Source organism: Notothenia rossii, assembly GCF_949606895.1.
Source record: "Notothenia rossii genome assembly, chromosome: 10".
Taxonomy (NCBI): domain Eukaryota; kingdom Metazoa; phylum Chordata; class Actinopteri; order Perciformes; family Nototheniidae; genus Notothenia; species Notothenia rossii.
In genome coordinates, this window is record NC_136908.1 from 37853653 (window position 1) to 37873925 (window position 20273).

The window sequence follows — 20273 nt, forward strand, 5'->3', positions numbered from 1 at the left end:
GGCAACCTCCAGTTCTGGGGTCTCCCGGGCACCTCCGGAGGGGATCTCCACTGGGACGGGTAACCTCCTACATCACAGTTTTCACGGACGCATCCAGAACAGGATGGGGAGGGACCTGCCTGAAGAGGGCTATGGTGGGTGCTGGTCTCTAACAGAAACACGACACAGCAACCTCCTAGAGCTACGGGCGGTAGTGTTAGTCCTCCAGCATTTCATGCCCCTAATTCAAGGGAGACATGTATTGGTCAGGAGCGACAACAGCACCACAGTGGCTTACATCAACAGGCAGGGCGGAGTCTGCTCCGCCGCCCTGTTGGCCATAGCGGAGAGGCTGTGGTTATGGGCATCAGAGGTGGTGTTATCTCTGAAAGCCTTCCATATCCCGGGACGGGAGAACAGGGGGTCAACCTCATGTCGATGGGCGGGCCCCTACCAGGCGAATGGACGCTTCACCCGGAGGTGGTGAAGCAGATCTGGGCCCAGTTCAATCAATCAATCAATCAATCAATGTTTATTTATATAGCCCAATATCACAAATGTTACATTTGTCTCAGTGGACTTCACAGTTTGTACAGAATATCAGTATGACAATACGACACCCTCTGTCCTTAGACCCTCACATCGTACAAGGAAAAACTTCCAGAGAAAACCCAGTTTAAAGGGAAAAATGGGTGAAACCTCAGGGAGAGCAACAGAGGAGGGATCCCTCTCCCAGGACGGACAGACGTGCAATAGATGCCGTGTGTAAATTGAAAAGATAATACATTTGCAACATAGGTAGTCCAAATGTTTGGAAATGCATGTGTGTATAATAGGAAGATGAATCCATGAGTATATCCATCCAGGACTTATGATCCAGGACCACAGCCACGACTCAAGATCCAGGACTCGCAATCCATGACACAGGACCGCAGGATCATCCATGACTCCGGATCCCGGCGTATATAGACACCAAAAAGAAAGACATTTGGGGAAGCTGGGTTAATCGGAACATGAGAGTACACAGATATACAGTAGACAGAGAGAAGGAAGAAGTAAGATGTCCCCCGACAAACTAAGCCTATATCAGCAAAACTAGGGGCTGAATCTAATCAGCCCTAACTATAAGCTTTATCAAAAAGGAAGGTCTTAAGCGCACTCTTAAAAACGGATAGGGTGTCTGCCGTCCGAACACAAACTGGAAGCTGATTCCACAAAAGTGGAGCTTGATAAGAAAAGGCTCTGGCTCCCATTGTACTTTTAGAGACTCTAGGAACAACCAACAACCCTGCATTCTTGGAACGCAATGCCCTAGTAGGACAATAGGGTATAATGAGTTATTTAAGGTAAGATGGCGCCTGCCCATTAAGGGCTTTGTAGGCGAGAAGAAGAATTTTAAATTCTATCCTGTGTTCTATATGGAGCCAGTGTAAGGCAGCCAGAACAGGAGTAATGTGGTCCCTTTTCCTAACTCTGGTTAGTACACGAGCTGCAGCATTTTGAATCAGCTGAAGCGACTTGACTGACTTCTTGGTACACCCTGATAATAAGGAGTTACAATAATCCAGCCTTGAAGTAACAAATGCATGGACTAGTTTCTCTGCATCGTTTTGAGGCAAGATATGCCTGATTTTTTTTTTTTTTTCGACAGGGGGTTTGGCTGAATCCTGGCCACCCTATTGGCCACCCCAAACACCCTCACGACGGTGGCCCAAACAATTTTAGAACATTAAGAAAAAAATGTTTAAGTAACCTTTCATCATTCATCAATAATTAACATTAATATAACGTTATATTGATAATGTACTCACTAAACTTACAATTAATTTAACTTATTTTCTTCCAAAAGTTAATTATCCAAAGCCTCTGTACACCCCCCTTCTATTTACATGTAATGGTTTGGTCCTGCCTCCAAACGCGGTGCAGCACCGCCGGCACTTTCTAGCAGAGAGTGAGAGTTACGGCCCGTCTACACTACAGGCATGAAAAAATCTTGAAGCTGGGCGTGTCTGAAGCTTGGCGATTTTTTGCGAGCAACCAATCACATGAATCTCCCGCCCCCGACATACAAAGCAATAGCAATGTTAAAACGAAGTAAACTGGATATAAACTCTCCAAACAGGCAAAAAAACTATCAGTTTCACCCACTGTCTCTGCCACCTCCCTCCATGCCTGGTTCCTCCGGTTTGTATCCCGGTAAATAGTTCCGGTCGTAAAGAACCGGGTGATTTGCTACCGTAATATCTCGTTTGGAATATGAGGAAATGAACTGCGGTCTGGCTCTCCAAGCTTGCACGCGGTTTGATTGGCTGCGCTTGCACTGGCGGGAATTGCATAAACGGAATTTGATTGGCTGATGCCAAGCATCGAGCCTCAAAAGTTGAACAATGTTCAACTTTTGATGCCGATAGATGCTCGTGATGCTTGCAAAGCCATGCCATGCTCCCCACAATGCAGTTCGGCGAAGATTACAAATCTTCTACGTCACCCCATTCAAGTGAATGGGCGAAACGTTGAAAGCATTTTTTGATGCCTGTAGTGTAAACGTACCGTTAGGAGCAGGGATGCTAGTACTTACGTGTGTAGTATACCATGTCTCAACGACTTACAAAGTCAGGCTTTCAAAAGAGAAAAGAAAGGAGAGAAAGAAAAGAGAGAGGGACTAAAGGGCGACAGTATGTCACCCAGTTTTTCAAAAGAAAAGGTGGGTGTGGTCTAAGAGTGGTGGAAATGTGTCTGTTAGCTACACGCAGAGTCATAGAGAGATAAGTGTTACGACACTCCCATAGACCTTCGTTGTAAAAAATGGCGGTGCCTACTTCCGGGGTATGGACATCGAATTAGTTCCAAATATTGTCATTTGGGCGTTATGTGGTCATTACGGCGCGTCGATTAGTTCCAGAGGTAAGTTGCTGAAATATCGAACTCTTTTGAATTGTCAACTGTCTATATTGTCTCAGAGGCCCTTTATGATGCTTATACTGGTCTTCATTTGTATATGCACAGCGTAATTATCTATATTTTATCTTGGTTGTTACAGCCAATTTTGCAAGCATTGCCTGCTAGTTAGCTAGCGCTAACCTCCTTGAGCTACGGGCGGTAGTGTTAGTCGTTAGCTTTGAAGGTAAGATTTCAGTAATGAATCGCTAGCAGCTTATATATCAATGATGCTGGGTAACTAACAAGCAGGATTTAGATTGATTATGTTTTTTTTTTGTTATTTTGGCTTTTATCTGCTGAACCTGACCGTGTCAGCCATCCTTAGTCGGCTTTTTCTGTATGATATGACTTAACTGCTAGCACTAGTAGAAATGAGGTGGCGTTTGTGATAAATATTTCATTTAATATTTCATTGCATTTTGGGATATATACTAACATTTCATTATGTGACATGTTGACTGAGTGTTAACTCATCTGTACTGTACAACTAGCCTAGCGCTACTTTTTAATGCTTGATGGCATGCTAGGATAGATTCAGGGGCGGCGCCAGGGGGGAGCTAGGGGGTGCTGAAGATTGTCAAAGTACCCCCTAAGCCCCCCCAAGAAATGTGTTTTTTTTTTTTTTTTAATACTATTTTTATTTTTATTTTTATTAAATTAAATTAGAAAAATTATTGATTACATCAATGCAAATGTGAAACAAACTCATTTTTGACCAAAAACATAAAGCCAACACAGGTGATATGATTAGGCCAATGGCCAGCACCCATTCGATTTTTGACCTACCCATAGGCTAAATTACTTTGTGACACTTGAGTGACTTCCTGTTAGCTAGAGCGCCAAATTATTAGCTAAAGTGGATGTTGAGCAAAGGGAAAAATTGATCGTTTTTTAGTCCTAAAACGTCCACGTGTAAGCGAGAGGGATTCTCAATCTGCACATAATAGGCATCGTGAGGCAGAGGCTGAAGGTGTCACGGTCACCGACCAGGAGGAGGACCAAGAAAAGCCGTGGGAGGATGGAGATGAGGAGGAAGGAGCTGAAATGTCCGGCCCCGCGGCTGCACCTGCTGCTGCTGCGGAGGAGGAGATAAGTAACAATCCCCAAGAGGGCCCAAGACGGCCAATTCTTCAAAAATACCCCACACGGCCATTTGGAAATCAGCAGAGATGTTTCTATAAAGGCTGGATGGATCAACATGTATGGTTAGAATACAGCGTGTCCAAAGGCGCAGCGTTTTGCTTTGCTTGTCGGCACTTTTCAAAACGATTGCACGGAGTGCAACCAGCATTCATCTGTAACGGGTTCAACAACTGGCGAAAAGCATCAGCGACTCTGAACACTCATCATGAAAGTGCGGCGCACAAGTTTGCTATGGAAATATGGAGTGATTTTAAACAAAAACAGACAAGTGGCTCAAAAATAGCAAACATGATTGAAAAGGGACATTCAGCTTTGGTTATGGAGAACCGAAAGTACATGCAGGCCGTGGTTGAAAGCCTTCGCTATACCGCTTGTCAGGGAATCGCACAGCGAGGTCACAGCGAGGGTGGGGACTCCTCTAATAGGGGTAATTTTATCGAGCTTTTGCACCTCATCAAAATGTTTGATGTTACAGTGGATAAAAGATTGGCAAGCAATCTATCAAATGCCAAATACACTCACCATGACATACAGAACGAATTATTTGATATAATGGCTAATATGATACGAAAATAAATAAGTGATGAGGTGGGGGAGGCAGAGTACTTTGCTGTTTTGGTGGATGAAAGTAAAGACATTAGTAAGAAGGAACAGATTTCAGTGATCGTGCGGTATTTACAGCCACTGACAGAGATGTTGCATGAGGAATTCTTGCATTTCACCCCAGCAGATGGGTTAGAAGCAGACTCACTACTAAACAGCATAAAGCTTACACTCAGTCAGTGTAATATAGACATTAATGGTTGTGTTGGCCAGTGCTATGACGGAGCATCTGTAATGTCAGGATGTAACAATGGAGTGCAGGAAAAGTTCAGGAAAGAAGTGCCACAGGCAATTTATATACATTGCCATGCTCATAGGCTCAACTTGGTGGATTGTGTGCATAATGTCAATGCTTCAGCAGAGTTTTTTGAGACACTACCAATGCTCTATAAGTTTTTCTCTGGGTCAGTGGTGCACGGTCTGTTCACGAAAAAACAAAAAGGAACTCGAGCCAACAGCACAGTGCGTAGAACTCAAGAAGCTGAGTGATACTCGCTGGGCACGCCAATATACTGCAATCTGGGCAGTCAAGAAAACTCTCCCAGCAATACTGGCTACCCTACGTGACATCATCGCCCTGTCAAATCCACACCGGAGGACAGAGGCGAGAGCTCTCAGTGCAATCATGGACGAGACATTTGTTGTACATATCATTATTTTCGAGGATGTATTCAGAACAACCAAGTTCATGTCAGATCAGCTTCAGTCCGCCACTTTTGATCTTGAAGCGGCAGATGATCTGGCCAAGCCTGTTACCACTGCCATATCTGAAAAGCGGACCAAGGACAAGTGGAGGGAAATCAGAAATGAAGCAGAAAGTCTGTGCGTGAAGGCAGGAATTGCACCACAGACGCAACGTGAGAGACATCTCGACATCTGGAGGGGTTTGTAGTGGAAGCCCCGTTAGAAAGAGCACGCTTAGAAACAGATGACCTGAGAACACACTCGTTCTATCCTGTTATAGACAGATTGTTAATGGAGATGAAACGTCGCTTTTCAACAGAAACCAATGAAGTACTGAGAGGTGTGTCCGCCCTGAGCCCCAAACACACATCATTTCTGGACAAAAAAATGATACTGCCCATGGCCCGCCACTATGGAATCAGTGAGGAAAACCTGTCTGCAGAGCTTTACCAAGTTCGCCGGCTGTTGCAAAGAAAAGAAGAACAGGGACATACTATCACCAGCACCAAGGAGTTTCTATCCCTCATGAGGCCATACAGAGATGCATTTATAGACTTGTACAAACTGATATGCATATCTCTGACACTTCCCGTGACCTCAGTGAGCTGTGAACGCAGTTTTTCTTGTCTGCGTCGTTTGAAAAACTACCTGAGGAACACCAGTGGGGACTCTCGAACCAGTAACCTGGCACTGTTGGCTATAAACACAGTGAGAACAAGGGCCCTGGACAGCGACAAAATCATTGATGCATTTGCCCTCAACCACAACAACAGACGCATTGTTTTGTTATGAAGACGTCTAATGGTAAGTGCATGATGATGCACCCCCTCTGTTGCCTATTATAAATGTAATGCATTGATGGTTGAGGCAAACATTCGGACTGTTTATATTTATTAAACTAGTGTGTATATTACAATACAAAGGAATCTATTGTAATATACACACTAGTTTAATGATTGTTCTTCAAAGGTATTATTCAGTCTTAAAAAAATAATAGCCTACTGAACAGGCTACTCTACAGCAGTGAATGAAGGATGAGCCTAAAACATGGTCATGCATCCAACATGTTTAAATTTAATAAAATAAACACTTTTTATTCAGCCTCATATGTCAGCCATGGCTGTTGCTGCTGCTGCTGGCGGAGGTGACAGCACGCAGTGCATATTGGAACTCTACAGGTGTTGTGACAGAGTTCCTCAGACGAATGGACAAAAATGTGTTTTCCAGGCAGTCTTGAGTGAAGCGGCTTGGGAGAACAAATTTGTGCCCTTGACTCAACAGGTCATGCTGGACCTCCAGGATTGTTGTTGTGGCCATCACCAGTCCTGTCTGGACTGGCTTCCAGCTGCCCTTGGGACCGATCTTCAGGCCCCGAAACAGATGGGTTTTTTTTGTAAATAGTTGCTTACCCTAAGCCTTTTTTGTAAATAGTATTGCTTTTTTATAAATTGTTGGTTTTTTGTAAATAGTTGTTTGTAAATATTTGTAAAATGCCCCCCCCACACAATTGTTGTTCGCACAATTATGCTTCTGTTTTTCACTTTTTGGTGTCCATTGTTCAACCACTGTATTGGTAAGCAACAATTTGTTTTGGCCAAAATGTGTTATTCACACTCCTGACTCCAGTTTGTTGTGCTGCATTCTCCTCTGAGTGGTCCTGATTTCAGGAAGAGATCATGGCTTGATCATGGATCAGTCTCCTACTCTGTCTCAATTTAATTTATCGTTTCTTTGCCCCACCATATGTTTTGTTCTCCAAGGGCACTAATTTGGTCTGTGTTAAAGATTGTTTTATACTTTAGATTAATCAAATTGTGTTTTTTGGCTGAATTAATATTTTTCTGTTTGACCCTAACCCTCTTTGTTCTCCTTGTCATTCATTTTACTTTGTTTTGTTCTAACACACATCACTTTTTCCATACACTGTTCTTAATACTTTGTTCTTCCTGTTGTTCTTGTTCAAACACATATATCAATTGTTGATCCACTGTTGTGGTAAAATGATATTCATAGTCTTAACATGATCATGCTACCCATGCTAACATGAACACAAACACGTTTCCCTCCAAAAATGTAAAACGTATCTAAGTAATAGGCTACCAAGCTTTCCGTTGTCACCCTGCCTCTCCAAATACAAAACTGTCAATAAAAGGTATGCAATAATGCAATTACAGCTGAAAAAGTACTTGGGTGTGTGTGTTTTTTTATATATATATTTACCATTCAATAACGCAATCGCTGCTGTCTGTCTGTGACAGTCACAATTTGATCTCAGTGTGTCTTATAAACTGTAGGGGCAGGGGAAAAGGTTAAGACATGTAGTTTAGAATGAAATAAAAAATCTATGATGCATGTGTATTATCCTTGCAACTACAGTCATTAAATGTCCACTTTTGTGTAAGGTTTGAGGGTGTGGTTCTGCAAGCCTCATTTGCAGATTCACCTGTCGCGTCTGTCGTGTCGCGCCCGGAGGTTTTTTAGTGGGCGCGTCACCGGGATGCCAGGGGTGCGCAAGAGAAGAAGAAGATGCCAGGGGTGATTCTCACGGGAGGAGGAAGCGTATGTGTGGTGAATGCGGGTATTCAGCGGGATATTTAAGTTTCCTCAGCATGTCTATATGTTAAAATGCAACGGGGGAAGTAACTGAAAGTAACCGTATGTGGATATTGCATCGACCAACCTCGAAGCACGTCTCCCTGGAGAGGACGCGCACAGTGAGAGAGATTCTCTCCAACACAGGGCCTCCTTTGTGCCACGCCGATCATCGTGTTTTCCTTTTTTGTGGATTATAGCCTGAAAAGGCCTACAAACATTTCTGTTTTTGCCGCCGACGGGCGCAGGAGCAACAGCCTTTTTTTTAATCAATGAACTACACTATGGCCTGGATTAGGCAGCAAAGACGATTTCAATGTATCGCGAGTGGACTTTTTGTTGGGTTTTATTTGTTTTGTTTGGCTTGAAAAACTGTGAATACATTTGAATAACGCAGAAAACCTGTCTTTGTTTATTTTGTTAATGTGTGCATATAGACTTCAGTTAATACATTTCCGTGGGGACTATTTTGTGGGAAGAGCAGATTATCCGTTTATTATTTCTGTTTACCTTTTATAATATTTCATTCAAGAACCCCTTGTGCGTTTAATTAACACAACTATTTTTAGATAGTTGATCGTTATATGTCTGTCCCATAGAAGAACATGATAGCGCAGCGCAACTATACTACGGACGTGACTGCCCTGGCAGCGACATCAACATAGCCTGCTTGTGCTACCACACTTTCCCCTCAAAATATCGTTAAATAACGAAACTTGGAAATAGTGCCAATCCATACAAAGTCTAACCACATCATGTACATATGAAAGCAATCTTTAAAAAATAACAGCGTTGGTTTAATCTATGACTATTTTGACCATGTTCGTGCTGTTTTTGCCATAGAGAAGCATTGCCCCGGAAGTGCGTTTTGAACTATCCTGGCATACACAAACCACGTGACCGGCTGGCGGCGACATCAAAGAGTGTCGTAACTCTTTCTCTCTAGGGGAGGGGTCACCAACCTTTTTGTCACCGAGGGCTACTTCAAGGGTACTGAGTAATACGAAGGGCTACTTGTTTGATACAAACTTCCTGAATAACATAATTGCACAGTTCACCTTTAATGATAATATTATTATTAATAATAATCAGAATACATATTAATGTACTGTATGTGAAGGACTGTCTGATCACATGTTAATGTTAATTATTCCTCACAATAATTATTAACAATGATTTACCATTGCTATAGCAACCCCATTGTTTTGTTATGAAAATGTATTGTTAGAAATTAAAATCAATGTTTTGATGGTATAATGTAGCTTAAACATACCGTCAGTTCAAACGCTCTTTTATAGTGAAAAACCAGAAATTCTTGTGCACAAGCAGTTAAGCTTTTATTCTGAAAATCCTTCATCTACGGTTAGCATGTAGCATGTGGCTAATATACGATTTCCTAAAGAGGTGAATTGAGGAGCGAAATGACTTGGTGTGGTGAAAACCGAAACCTACTGATTTAACACTACAACGATAGATGTCGAGATATTACCATGCTGAATATTAAATGAAGGTACAGTTTATTTGAATACATTATTGTTTACAGACGAGTAGCATGTGACAACATCCGGAATGACCGGCAACCAAACGAGCCGAGAAGTATTGTTTAGAGTATTGATTACAGCGTTTAGAATGTGTTAAATGAAAAGTGATGAAAGAGAATATGAGGAGAAACGGCGTGTTAAGCATATATTGAATGTGAAAAGAACCTATCCTCTGTTTAAATGCAATAACGGACATTGGAGACGAGGTGAGCCGGCTGGCGGGGAGGAGCCAGCAGAGGATATATATAGCAGCGCCGGGGGAGAGATCCGCTGTCTTTCTTGCTCAGGAGAACCGGACCACAGCTGTTTGTCTGACGGAACAATATTCTGTCTGTAACACTACCGCGCCTTTTTTAATTAAAGTATCCCATTTGAATCTTTTCAGAGACTCCATTTAGTCTCATTTTAAAGCTTCTCTCCTGGACGCGAGAATAAAGAACACATTTTAACAGTATCTATATTTATACACATTCTCGCGAGATCTATCAGGGGTCGTTGTAATGCTGCGTTCACACCGGACGCGACTTCGCTCTAATCGCTCGAGTTTCACCGCTGCTGCCAGCTGTGTTTACTCGCATCATTCAAACAAGACGCGCTGGCTCGGGAGCTACAACTACAACAAAATGAACATATTTTACCATGATTAAATTGTAATACACGTTTCTAAATGATGCCGAAGTAACAACATACTGATACCGGTTAGTAAAAACCATGAATTAATGCTTGACAAGTCTGCAGACAAGATGGCAGGCGAAAAACCTTTTTAAATGCAGGTTTTCTGAATGGAGATTGGGTCGACCAGGCTAAGCTAACGTTGTATATGCTCATTCCACACTCATAACAACGGCCTACAGACATAAATAAACCAGTGACTGTATTCGCCATGACACAGACAGTCTGTGGTTTGTCCTTGTTTAACTTTTGTCCAGTTTCTGAAAAGATATGAGGAGCTGTGATCTCTGTTTGCTAACTGCTGATGTTTTCTGGTTGAACGTCAGTGGCAGGCTGAGATCCTCACCACTGGTGTGTGTGTGTGTGTGTGTGTGTGTGTGTGTGTGTGTGTGTGTGTGTGTGTGTGTGTGTGTGTGTGTGTGTGTGTGTGTGTGTGTGTGTGTGTGTGTGTGTGTGTGTGTGTGTGTGTGTGTGTGTGTGTGTGTGTGTGTGTGTGTGTGTGTGTGTGTGTGTGTGTGTGTGTGTGTGTGTGTGTGTGTGTGTGTGTGTGTGTGTGTGTGTGTGTGTGTGTGTGTGTGTGTTTTGAGGCCCATGATCGTAGCTGCTCATGCTAGCTTGTCTCAGCTAAAGGTGGAACGGAGATTTGGTGCGTGGAGTTCAACTCTGAACCTATATGGGGTCAGAGTTCAATTTCACGCACCAAATCTCCATTTCACTTACATATGTACATACAAAATGTGTGCTTTTAAAATGTTATATTCAATATTGTCATTTTAAAAATAAAAATATATTCAATAATTTTTTTAGACGGAGCTCCATGGTGACTTGTGCTATTTTTAGAACATGCACACGGGCGACCAATTTCCCCCCTGCGGGCGACTTAGTGCCCGCGGGCACCACGTTGGCTACCCCTGTTCTAGGGCTTTGGCTACGCGTAGTCCATTGTAAATAATAATTGTTATTTTTTTTTTTTTACTAAGCTGACATTAAGTTTGTAGCCTTTATTTAACCAGGTGAAAGCCCCTTGAGATCAAAAGTACTGTTAATATCTATACAGGTTTTTAATTTCACTGTTCTTTTAGCTGACATTTCATAAATGCAGTTACTGTTAAGAACTTGGGTACACAAGGGAGAAAAGGACTCAAATGCACGACTCGGGAGCCAGAGATAAAGTACAAGTAATATACTTTATTTGCCAAAAAAGGATATTTCCAAAAAAGATATCGGCTCTTAACGAGGCGAACAAAAATAGGTTTTACAAAGGCACAACAAAAAATCACTCACAACGTGAGGAACAAACTTACAATAAGTTTCTGGAGCATGAAGAACGCATGTAGCAAAAAGAGCAAACGTGATGAGCATAGTATTGGCATGAGGACAAGACAAGGAACATAGACCTGACCATGACCATAGACAAAAACAAACTGACACTGAACACTGGGAGACAGGGGAATTTAAACACAGGGTAACAAGACACAGGTGGGAATAATCAGGGGCGGGACTGACACTGATTAGCACAAGAGACACAGAAGGGGTAACAGGTGAAAACAATCAGGAAATTAGACACACCAGGAAAACTAATGACAGACAGGAAAACACGGGGAGAAAGACCAGACAATACACAGGGAGGAAAACATGACTAGGAGAACAGAAAAACACCCACTACCAGACACACAAAACTAAAAACGTGACACAACACAAGAATCGTGACAGTTACATTTTTAGCAGCTATTCATATTAAATCAGTGGCGTGGCCTGTGCCTGGTGGTGGGGCCCAATGTGATATATTTTCATGGGGCCGAAGATCCCTGGCGGCGCCCCTGGTTGATTGATTGTATGTTCCAGAGGGCAGGACAAATAAACACATTTACTACCCAATAGAGTTGTGAGGCTGAACAAAATGACCTTTTGACTATGTAAATGTATACAGTTTAAAAAAAAAAAAAAACATTTACTGACTTTTTTAGGATAGCTTAAAGTATTTTGTTGTAAAATTACAACCGGTGGCCTTACAGGGTTAAGGGCTATTGTTTATTGTTATTTACTTTAAGATGTTTATTCTTAACCAATCATTTAATTATAAAACTCTTATTTAAATGATGTGTGTGTGTCTCTGTATTCCTGATGATACACTGAGAGAATGAGCTCATAGTGCTGCTGATCACCATAAGCTAAACAGTCTGTATATTGCATTACATTTGTATAATGTAAGCTTCGTTGATACTTTGTCTGCGGGAATTCGAAAACAATTGTGAGATATACTGAATATTATTTGATCTATTCCACCACTTAATCCCAAATAATGTAGAATGTTGTTGGTGCCTTAAAAAACCCCTTATTTTCTAGTGAGATGTATTTTTATGTTCATATAATAGTGATTTCAATGCCACCCCAAAATGATCACTGGTTCCATCCCGGCCACCCCACTGAAAATGTCCTGGCTCCGCCACTGCAGTTCGGGAGAGCGCAAGTGGATCTGTTCGCCAGCCGGCACAACAGCCACTGTGCCCTGTGGTTTTCCATGGCCCTGAGCGACAACCCGTCCTTGGGGGTGGACGCGTTTGTACATGAGCCATGGCCAAGGAAGCTGCACCGCTGTGTCTCATTCTCCCTCTCCTGGGGAGAGTGAGGCGAGAACATCTGGCAATCATTCTGGTAGCACCAGATCGCGTTGGGGCTCCGTGGTGCTCAGAGATGACACAGATGAAGGTGGGCCAGCCCTGGGCAATTCCCCAGTTCTGGGGGGCGATGTCTCAAGAGGCAGGTGCAATCGGGGCGTTACCCGCTCTGGGCCGTCCTCTTCAGGCTTGGCTCCTGAGAGGGACAGGCTGAGACAGGGTGGATTGTCTGACAGCGTTGCTCAGTCTATCCAGGCAGCTAGAGCGGGATCCACCACAGCCTGTTACAGGCCGAAGTGGCTGGGATTCCAGCGATGGTGTGAGGAGCGGAGAATAGAGCCCCTATCTTGTGAGTTACGCTCTATTTTATCCTTCTTACAGTTACTGGTGGACGGAGGGCTTGCTCATTCTACGGTAAAAGTGTATGCGGCAGCCATCTCGTCCTGCCATGAGGGATTTGGTGGCAGGTCAGCCTTTTCTCATCCACTGATGTTGCGGTTATTACAGGGGGTCAGGAGGCTGCGCCCAGTGGTGCGCGCCTCCGCCCCGCAGTGGGACCTTCCCCTGGTGCTCGAGGCTCTGGTCACAGAACCATTTGAGCCTCTGGAGCTCTACTCCTTGAAGGCACTGTCGTGGGAGACAGCATTGCGTCTTGCCTTAACGTCAGCCAAAATAGTGACTAAGTTAATCGCTCTGTCGGTGCGCCCGAGCTGTTTCAGGGTGTCCGCGGGGTCTTAAAAAGTATTAAAAGTTGGTCAATCAATTTAGCAAAAATTAAGGCTATTAAAAAGTATTAAACGGCATTTTCCAAGGTATTAAGAAGTCCCACAGCAACGACAACATGAAACACCCTTTAATTTACTGAATCGACATGTCGGGAAACCCCCTCAAGGCGGCCCCATGCATAGCGCGCCGTAAAATGCTGCTTCTTATTTTAAGTTTCGTTGCCTTGCTCCGCTCTGTGGGGGGGTCCAAGGTGGGTAGACCGGTATACGCAACGCTCTGGGGTCCAACGGCTCCGTGTGTAAGCCCTATATGATCATTTTCTGATAACGATGAAATAGCCCGCCTCCCTATCCCCATGTCTCCTGCTGCTGCTGGGCTGTCAGAAGAGGGGGAGGAAAAGAGAGGCAGGCACCGTTTATTAAATAGTATTATACAGAGAACAGAGTCGTTATCAATTTGTTTTAAAGCTCAATAAATAACAAAGAAGACCTCTGATCGGCACTTTTCTAATTTTGTACGGAAGATTTAAACTTTTAACAGACATGTTGACCGGCGGAACATTTTTTTTAACGGAAACTCTGCCGCACGGTTCCCTCGTCCCTTGGAAGAGGCCTGAGAGATATACAGCAGGAGAACACGCAGTCCACCGCGGAGAATAAACAGAAGGGCAACCATGGCAACCATGCTCCGGGGTCTTCTTCGCTGCTTTTGGTGTATTTTGTGGTGGGAGGAGCGCCACTTACAGGCCTCGTTTCCAGCATTTCCAGCGGTCTAGTGTGAACGGACACATTAATGAATCGAATGCGTGTGAACGGAATACTTTTTTGCGCTTGCGTATGCGTTTTACCGTATGCGTCCTCGTGGGGCCGGGGTCTAAGCCAAACTATATCCGGTCACAGAGATCTGCTATTTTAAAGTAAAGTCAACACATATTGACCCTAATATAGTCTATATTAAGAACGAGAAAAGTTTTAACATATATATCCTTTTTTGTAAACATATGACAAATGTGTGAGGGTGATAACGTCAGAGCATCGTCTTATGTGCCAGGGCTTAGCCCCGGACAGCCCCAGCCCAATTTAACCCCTGGGTATTTGTGAGGGAGCTCCTATATGGCATTACCCCGCTGAAGCTCACCAAAGTTTAATATATTTCAAAGTTCAAAGTTTTGTCAATTGTTTTGTTTATTGGTGAAATACTGGTTTCTAATGGTTTCTGAGGAGTTTTACTGGAGTGAAAGAGCACAGAGTCTACAGAAGCAACAAAGCAGCATACTGCATTAAACCTGACCTTCAAAGAGACGTTGAAGTTCATGTGGAGAGGAGGCTTCAGTAGTCTGTCTGCACTCTGTTTAGTGGTGCTATCTTACAATCAATATAGTAAATGTGAGGTAAAGTGTGTAGCCAATGTAACCGGTTAGAACTCAAAGTTGCGATGAGGTCTTAAAATGTATGGAAAGGGTCTTAAAAAAGGACTTAAAAGGTATTCAATTTGACCTCAGGATTCCTGCATATACCCTGTGTTTACTGATTCGGGGTGACCGGAGCGGGCCAACACTCAGACCGAACCCCTCCTTTGTGCCCAACTATTCAGTTGGGGGGTTTTTGTCTTCCACCCACTGGTGGGACTAGGGAAGCTAAATTACACCTCCTCTGCCCGGTGCGTGCATTAGCATGTTATGTAGAGCACACAGCTACCCTGAGACGCACTGAACAGCTGTTTGTGTGCTTCGGGGGCGGAGTGACTGGAAAAGCTCTGTCCAAGAAATGCATGGCAGGCTGGCTTTGTGGAGGCATTACATAGGAAGAAACGGTCCTGGTCCAGATTGTCAAACCTTACGTTACAGGTTTCTTTAACGCTTTGTATTTCAGAAAGCAATTGACAAGCCCACTTGGGGACGTGTTCCTCTTCACCAAACATTTCCGCCCTGAGGCCGCTGTCTTTCTTTGCTTTAGCTCTCGTCAAACTACTGCTTGGCATTTCAACGCAGATGTTTTTACACACTAATAGAACTGACTGCGCATTACACTTTGAGACTTTCAGTTTTGGTTAAATCATTGTTAAGTCTGATTACCGCCTGCACCCGACTACTCTGCTCAGCTCGCCGGTGTCATCAAGTGATCCTGAATGTGAATGGTTCATCTTAATGCAAAGGCACTTTCTGTGCTTTCCAATAGTTTAAAATAGTTTTACTCCACTGTTAAATAACCTGTTCAATACAAACATGCCACTTGTAAAAATTAAATGACATTTCTGTGAACAGATATTTATTTAGTGAGCTTATTAGAGGATGTAAAGATTGTAAAATGTCAATGAAGATGTCAGACTTAGTATATTTGTTAATAATTACATACAATATATGGAATTTGTGTGTGTGTGTGTTCCAAGTGAATATGCTGCCCCCTGGTGGCCAGTACATAAATGATGTGGCCCCCACCACGATCCAAGTTGCCCATCCCTGCAATAGACACTTTCGCGGGCCAGTTGCCGGAGCCTCGCAGCTGGGCTACTGCTGTGGAGCGCATAAAGCAGACTCTTCACAACGAAGGATCACTTCTTCTTCAGGGCAGGGAAGGCTCCGCCAATGCCACAGTCACCCCCATCGTGCGGGCCGGATGAGAATGTCTGGCGGGCCGGATGTGGTCCGTGGGCCGCCAGTTGATGGTCACTGCCCTAGGGGGATTAATAAAGGTTCATCTTCTTCTTCTTCTTCTTCTTCCTGGTGCATGCTGGGAGATTGTGGAGTGTGAGTGAAAGAGAAGACAGAGACTTTTGCGTTATATTTTCCGTTTTTCTTTTGTAATTGGTTAATTTAATATAGTTTATCAGTGGTGTTTTGATTTGCTTTATACTTTTCGTGCTTTTTGGTGGTGTTTGTGGAGTGTCTTGTGGGCTTCTCCTGCCGGTGTCTCGCCGGCCGGCGTCTGACGCCATGGTAAATGGGGAGATGCCAAACTCACGCGGAAGCACAGCATTAAAATCTCAGCCGGCTTCCCATGCACTGTGGAGGATATCGGGCTGGATGTGGGAGAGAAGGTTGGACACAGCAGCATCCCTGTCGCGGATGAACACCGGTGGAGAAGGTGAACCGTGTCATCGAGACAGGCATCACGGTGAGAGAAATGTTTGTACAGGTACAGCTGCTGATGCTGCCCGCAACCAAAGTGTTACTTTCTAATGTCCCTCCCTACATAACTGATGAGTTCCTCAGTAGGGAACTGTCCAGACACGGGAAACTTGTTTCTCCAGTGAAAAAGATGCTGTCTGGATGTAAGTCTCAGTTACTGAAACACATAGTGTCTCACCGCAGACAAGTTGATTTGATACTGAACAATCGGAATGCGGAGCTTAACCTCTGTTTTTACGTTAAAGTAGATGATTATGACTATGTGATTTTTGCAACATCATCAGTTATGAAGTGTTTTGGTTACGGGGAGGAGGGGGACACCGTGAATGCCTGTCCGAAGCGTGGGGATCCGGCTCCGCCTGGACCGGATGACGCGCAGGCTTTTCATATCTCACTCAAAATTGATACTTTTAGAGTGGGAAGTTTACACGTAAATGGAGCGAGAGAGGAAAGAAAGAGAGCAATTATTTATCAGACCGCAAAAATAAAACATGTTGATGTCCTTTTTTCACCAGAGACGCACAGACGTTTTTAATGAAACGGACTGGAAAAAGGAGTGGGAGGGGGAAGTCATTTTAACCCTCCCCTTGCCCCTCGGGTCCGAGTGACCCTCCTCCACCCGACCCCGTCCCGTCTAGCGTAGCTCTCCGCATCGCCTCTCCGCATCGCCTCTCCGCATCGCCTCTCCGCCGCCCTCAGGGTCAGAGCGACCCCCCCTTCATCCTTACCCGGACCTTGGCTGTCATGCAGGATCCGGCGAGGGTGGGGCTGGGTGGCATGCCACCCATTGAGCCTGCCATCGCCTCCCTGATTCTGGCTCCTGACGAGGCTCTAAGGCCTGAGGTCAGGTGCCCTCGGCCTCAGTGCAGGGTCACAGGGCTGCTCTGTAGGGCCTACGACGCAGGGGCACGCATGGGTCATCTCGGGAACTCCCTCTTCCATCTAATGCTGGCTGTCTCCACCTCTCTGCTGCAGGCTCCGGCCGAGCCTTCTTTGCTGGGCCTCAGTGATGCATCACTGCAGGCCTTTGCCCTAATGGCTAGGGATTTGGGACGAGTTATGTCCTTTCTGGTACAGACTCGTCGCCAGGTTTGGCTGGCCCAGTCACCACTAACGGAGACATGTAGGAGAGTCCTCCGTAGCATACCAGTCGAGCCAGGGGAGCTGTTCGGGTCAGCTGCCCTGGAGGCACTGGAGCGTGCTGCCCAAGATAGGCAGACCAGGCAGCAGTTTTCGGGTCTTCACAGACCTGTGCCCACTCCCAGCAGGCCCAGGGGCCGCTCTAGCAGCCGCACTCAGCCACCGGCTTACAGGGGTGGTCTGCAGAGGTCCCAGCGGCCCACTCAACCGTCTCCCAATGACTTTCGTGCCCCAGGTTGCCTGCCTTCCAGGCGGCCTCGTGCCTCAGAGCCTTACCGGCGCCCCCCAAGGGGCTCCAGGGGCCGGGGGGCTAGGCCCTGAAGTCCGGGGCCGGTCGTTGGCTGCTTTTCCCAGCAGCAGCTCAGCTACTGGGCTGCCTGTACTTCCGACCCTTGGGCGGCCTTCGACCGGGTCAGAATGACAGTTGTCAGCAATCCGGCGAAGGCCTTAGCCTGGACGGACAACCCAAGAGTGGTCCGTCCTCTTGGCCGTCTATAGGCGAATGCTAAGGGCGCATCAATCAATGGGGGGCGACGAAAATACTTCTTCTTTTTTTTTAAAGTCAGACATTTAAAAAGTTTTTTTATTTTTTTATTTCATAGCAACACAATTTCCCGATTTTGGATCAAAGTACATCTTATTATCTGATACTAACAGAACTACGCCTATATTGCATACAGCGCCCATAAATCAAGTTGAACCGCCCCAGCCCCAGTAAAAACCAGAGGTTTATGTGAAATAGTTATTTTTTTTGAAATAATGGTTTTAGTGTGCAATTATAGGTTTTAATTGTGTATTTGTGTTAATTTAAAATGAATCAAACTCCCAAAAAACGTATACAGCTTTTATTAACATTGGAATTTACTGTGTAAGCGGCCGCGGGGGAGAGAGCTTTAGAGAGCTCTCTCCTGACAGACTGAGAGGCTCTGATAACCTCAGCTCAGTGAGGTAAAGGCAAACCTTTATATGATCATTATAGTTATAAAAAATAAGAGAATAGATTTTAATCTATTCTCTTTATACTATACTGTATGACAGTAAAACAAAGTTGTTATTAATAAACAAGAATACAGTTTAAAAGGGGAGTGATTTGTAAAATATCCATAAAGCAAAATAAATCTGTTTACAGTTCTGTTTCAAATGGGTGTTGAGAGATGTATCAATAGATCTCTTAATGTTGCTCTCAAAGTGCACTAGATTGATGCTTTTAACTTCTAACTAAAAAAATATTTTCATAGAAGGAAAGCTTTCCAAATGGAAGTGGCTGCTCCCTCAGATGTCTTTTAAAGGTAGAGTTTTGGTTTTAAACAACCTTGTAGCATCCCAGCTGTGGCACCGCCTTACCTGTGTAGACTCTGTGTAGACCCTCCCTCTTACTAGCCCAAATACAAAGTAAATTGGTAGATGTTTTTGGGAGGGTCTACACTGGGTGCCATTTTTTTTCTCGAGAGGCGGGGGGACAGGGCCTTATCCACCTGGCCAGCCGAACAGCCACTTTTAGGATACAGTTTTTACAGAGGTATCTGACCGGCCCGGCTGATTTGGTGTGGAGAGATGTGAGCAGCTACATTCTCCGACGGGTGAGTAACCTGGGGCTGGATGCTGCTCTGTTTTTAACTGATTTAAACATTTTAAAGTTAAGTGGGTTACCTCCTTTTAATAGGGTGTTTTTAAATCTTGGGCCCTTTTTAACCATGAGAGGTGTCCAAAGACTGACTCTCTGTGGTTGTTGAAAGAGCGTCTGATTCACAAAGCCAGGTTGGACGTCAGCAGCAGCGAAACGCCCGGCCTGACGGTGGCGCTGTGCCGATACAGGACCCTGTGCCTTCAGCAGTTGGTGGACGCAGTGGGGCCGGAGTTGAGCGATGCCCGGGCCTTGGGCTCTATGCTGGGTCTGCACTCTGTCGGGGTGGCCCAGAGGATCCTGCAACTCTGGAGCCAGAGCGTCAGCACTGACAAAAAAATACTTTTAAGGAGCCACGGACAGGGAAGAGCCAAGCCGGACCCAGCAGACCTTTTCCCGGAGATCTACCTGAGCCCAGAGCTTGGAGAACTGACCGACCCCTGCTCAAGGTCGTAATCCCTGAAAAAATGACTATCCACAAAGATGACAAGAAAATAATATACCAGAACATTTTAAAGCCTCCATCCTCCAGGTGCTCTCGATCTCTGCTCGAAGTTTCTGGATTTCTTCCTGGCCAAAGTTGATTCAATCCACCAGCAGCTTCTGGTGCCTGCACGCCCCCCCCCCCCCCCTACTCCAACCGCACCCCAGCTACAAGGTATTACTCGTCCACCTAGGTGTTGCCTCTCCACCTTCTCCCCAGTGGATGTCATCCAACTTGCCAAGCTGGTCACTAAGGCCAAGACATCGACCTGCTCTTTCGACCCCATGCCCACAGCCTTGGTCAAGGCAGTTCTATCCACCATCTGCCCCATCATTATTGACATTGTGAACTTGTCCCTGTCTTCTGGCACAGTCCCACCCTGCCTCAAAACTGCCTCCAA

At 44.8% G+C, this 20273-nt stretch overlaps 1 protein-coding gene across 2 annotated transcripts in view; it reads left to right on the forward strand.

The window, feature by feature from the left end:
• LOC307023166 (uncharacterized protein) overlaps positions 1-20273 on the forward strand; it is a 213531-nt gene that overhangs the window by 72375 nt on the left and 120883 nt on the right. The window contains exon 8 of one of the 2 annotated variants that reach the window (XM_079656266.1): positions 613-9089. The exons of the other annotated variant lie outside the window; for it this stretch is intronic. Coding sequence (XP_079512392.1) covers positions 613-748 — 136 coding nt within the window. The 3' untranslated portion in view covers positions 749-9089. Of the gene's footprint in view, positions 1-612; positions 9090-20273 lie in introns of those variants that run through there. 2 annotated transcript variants of the gene reach the window in all.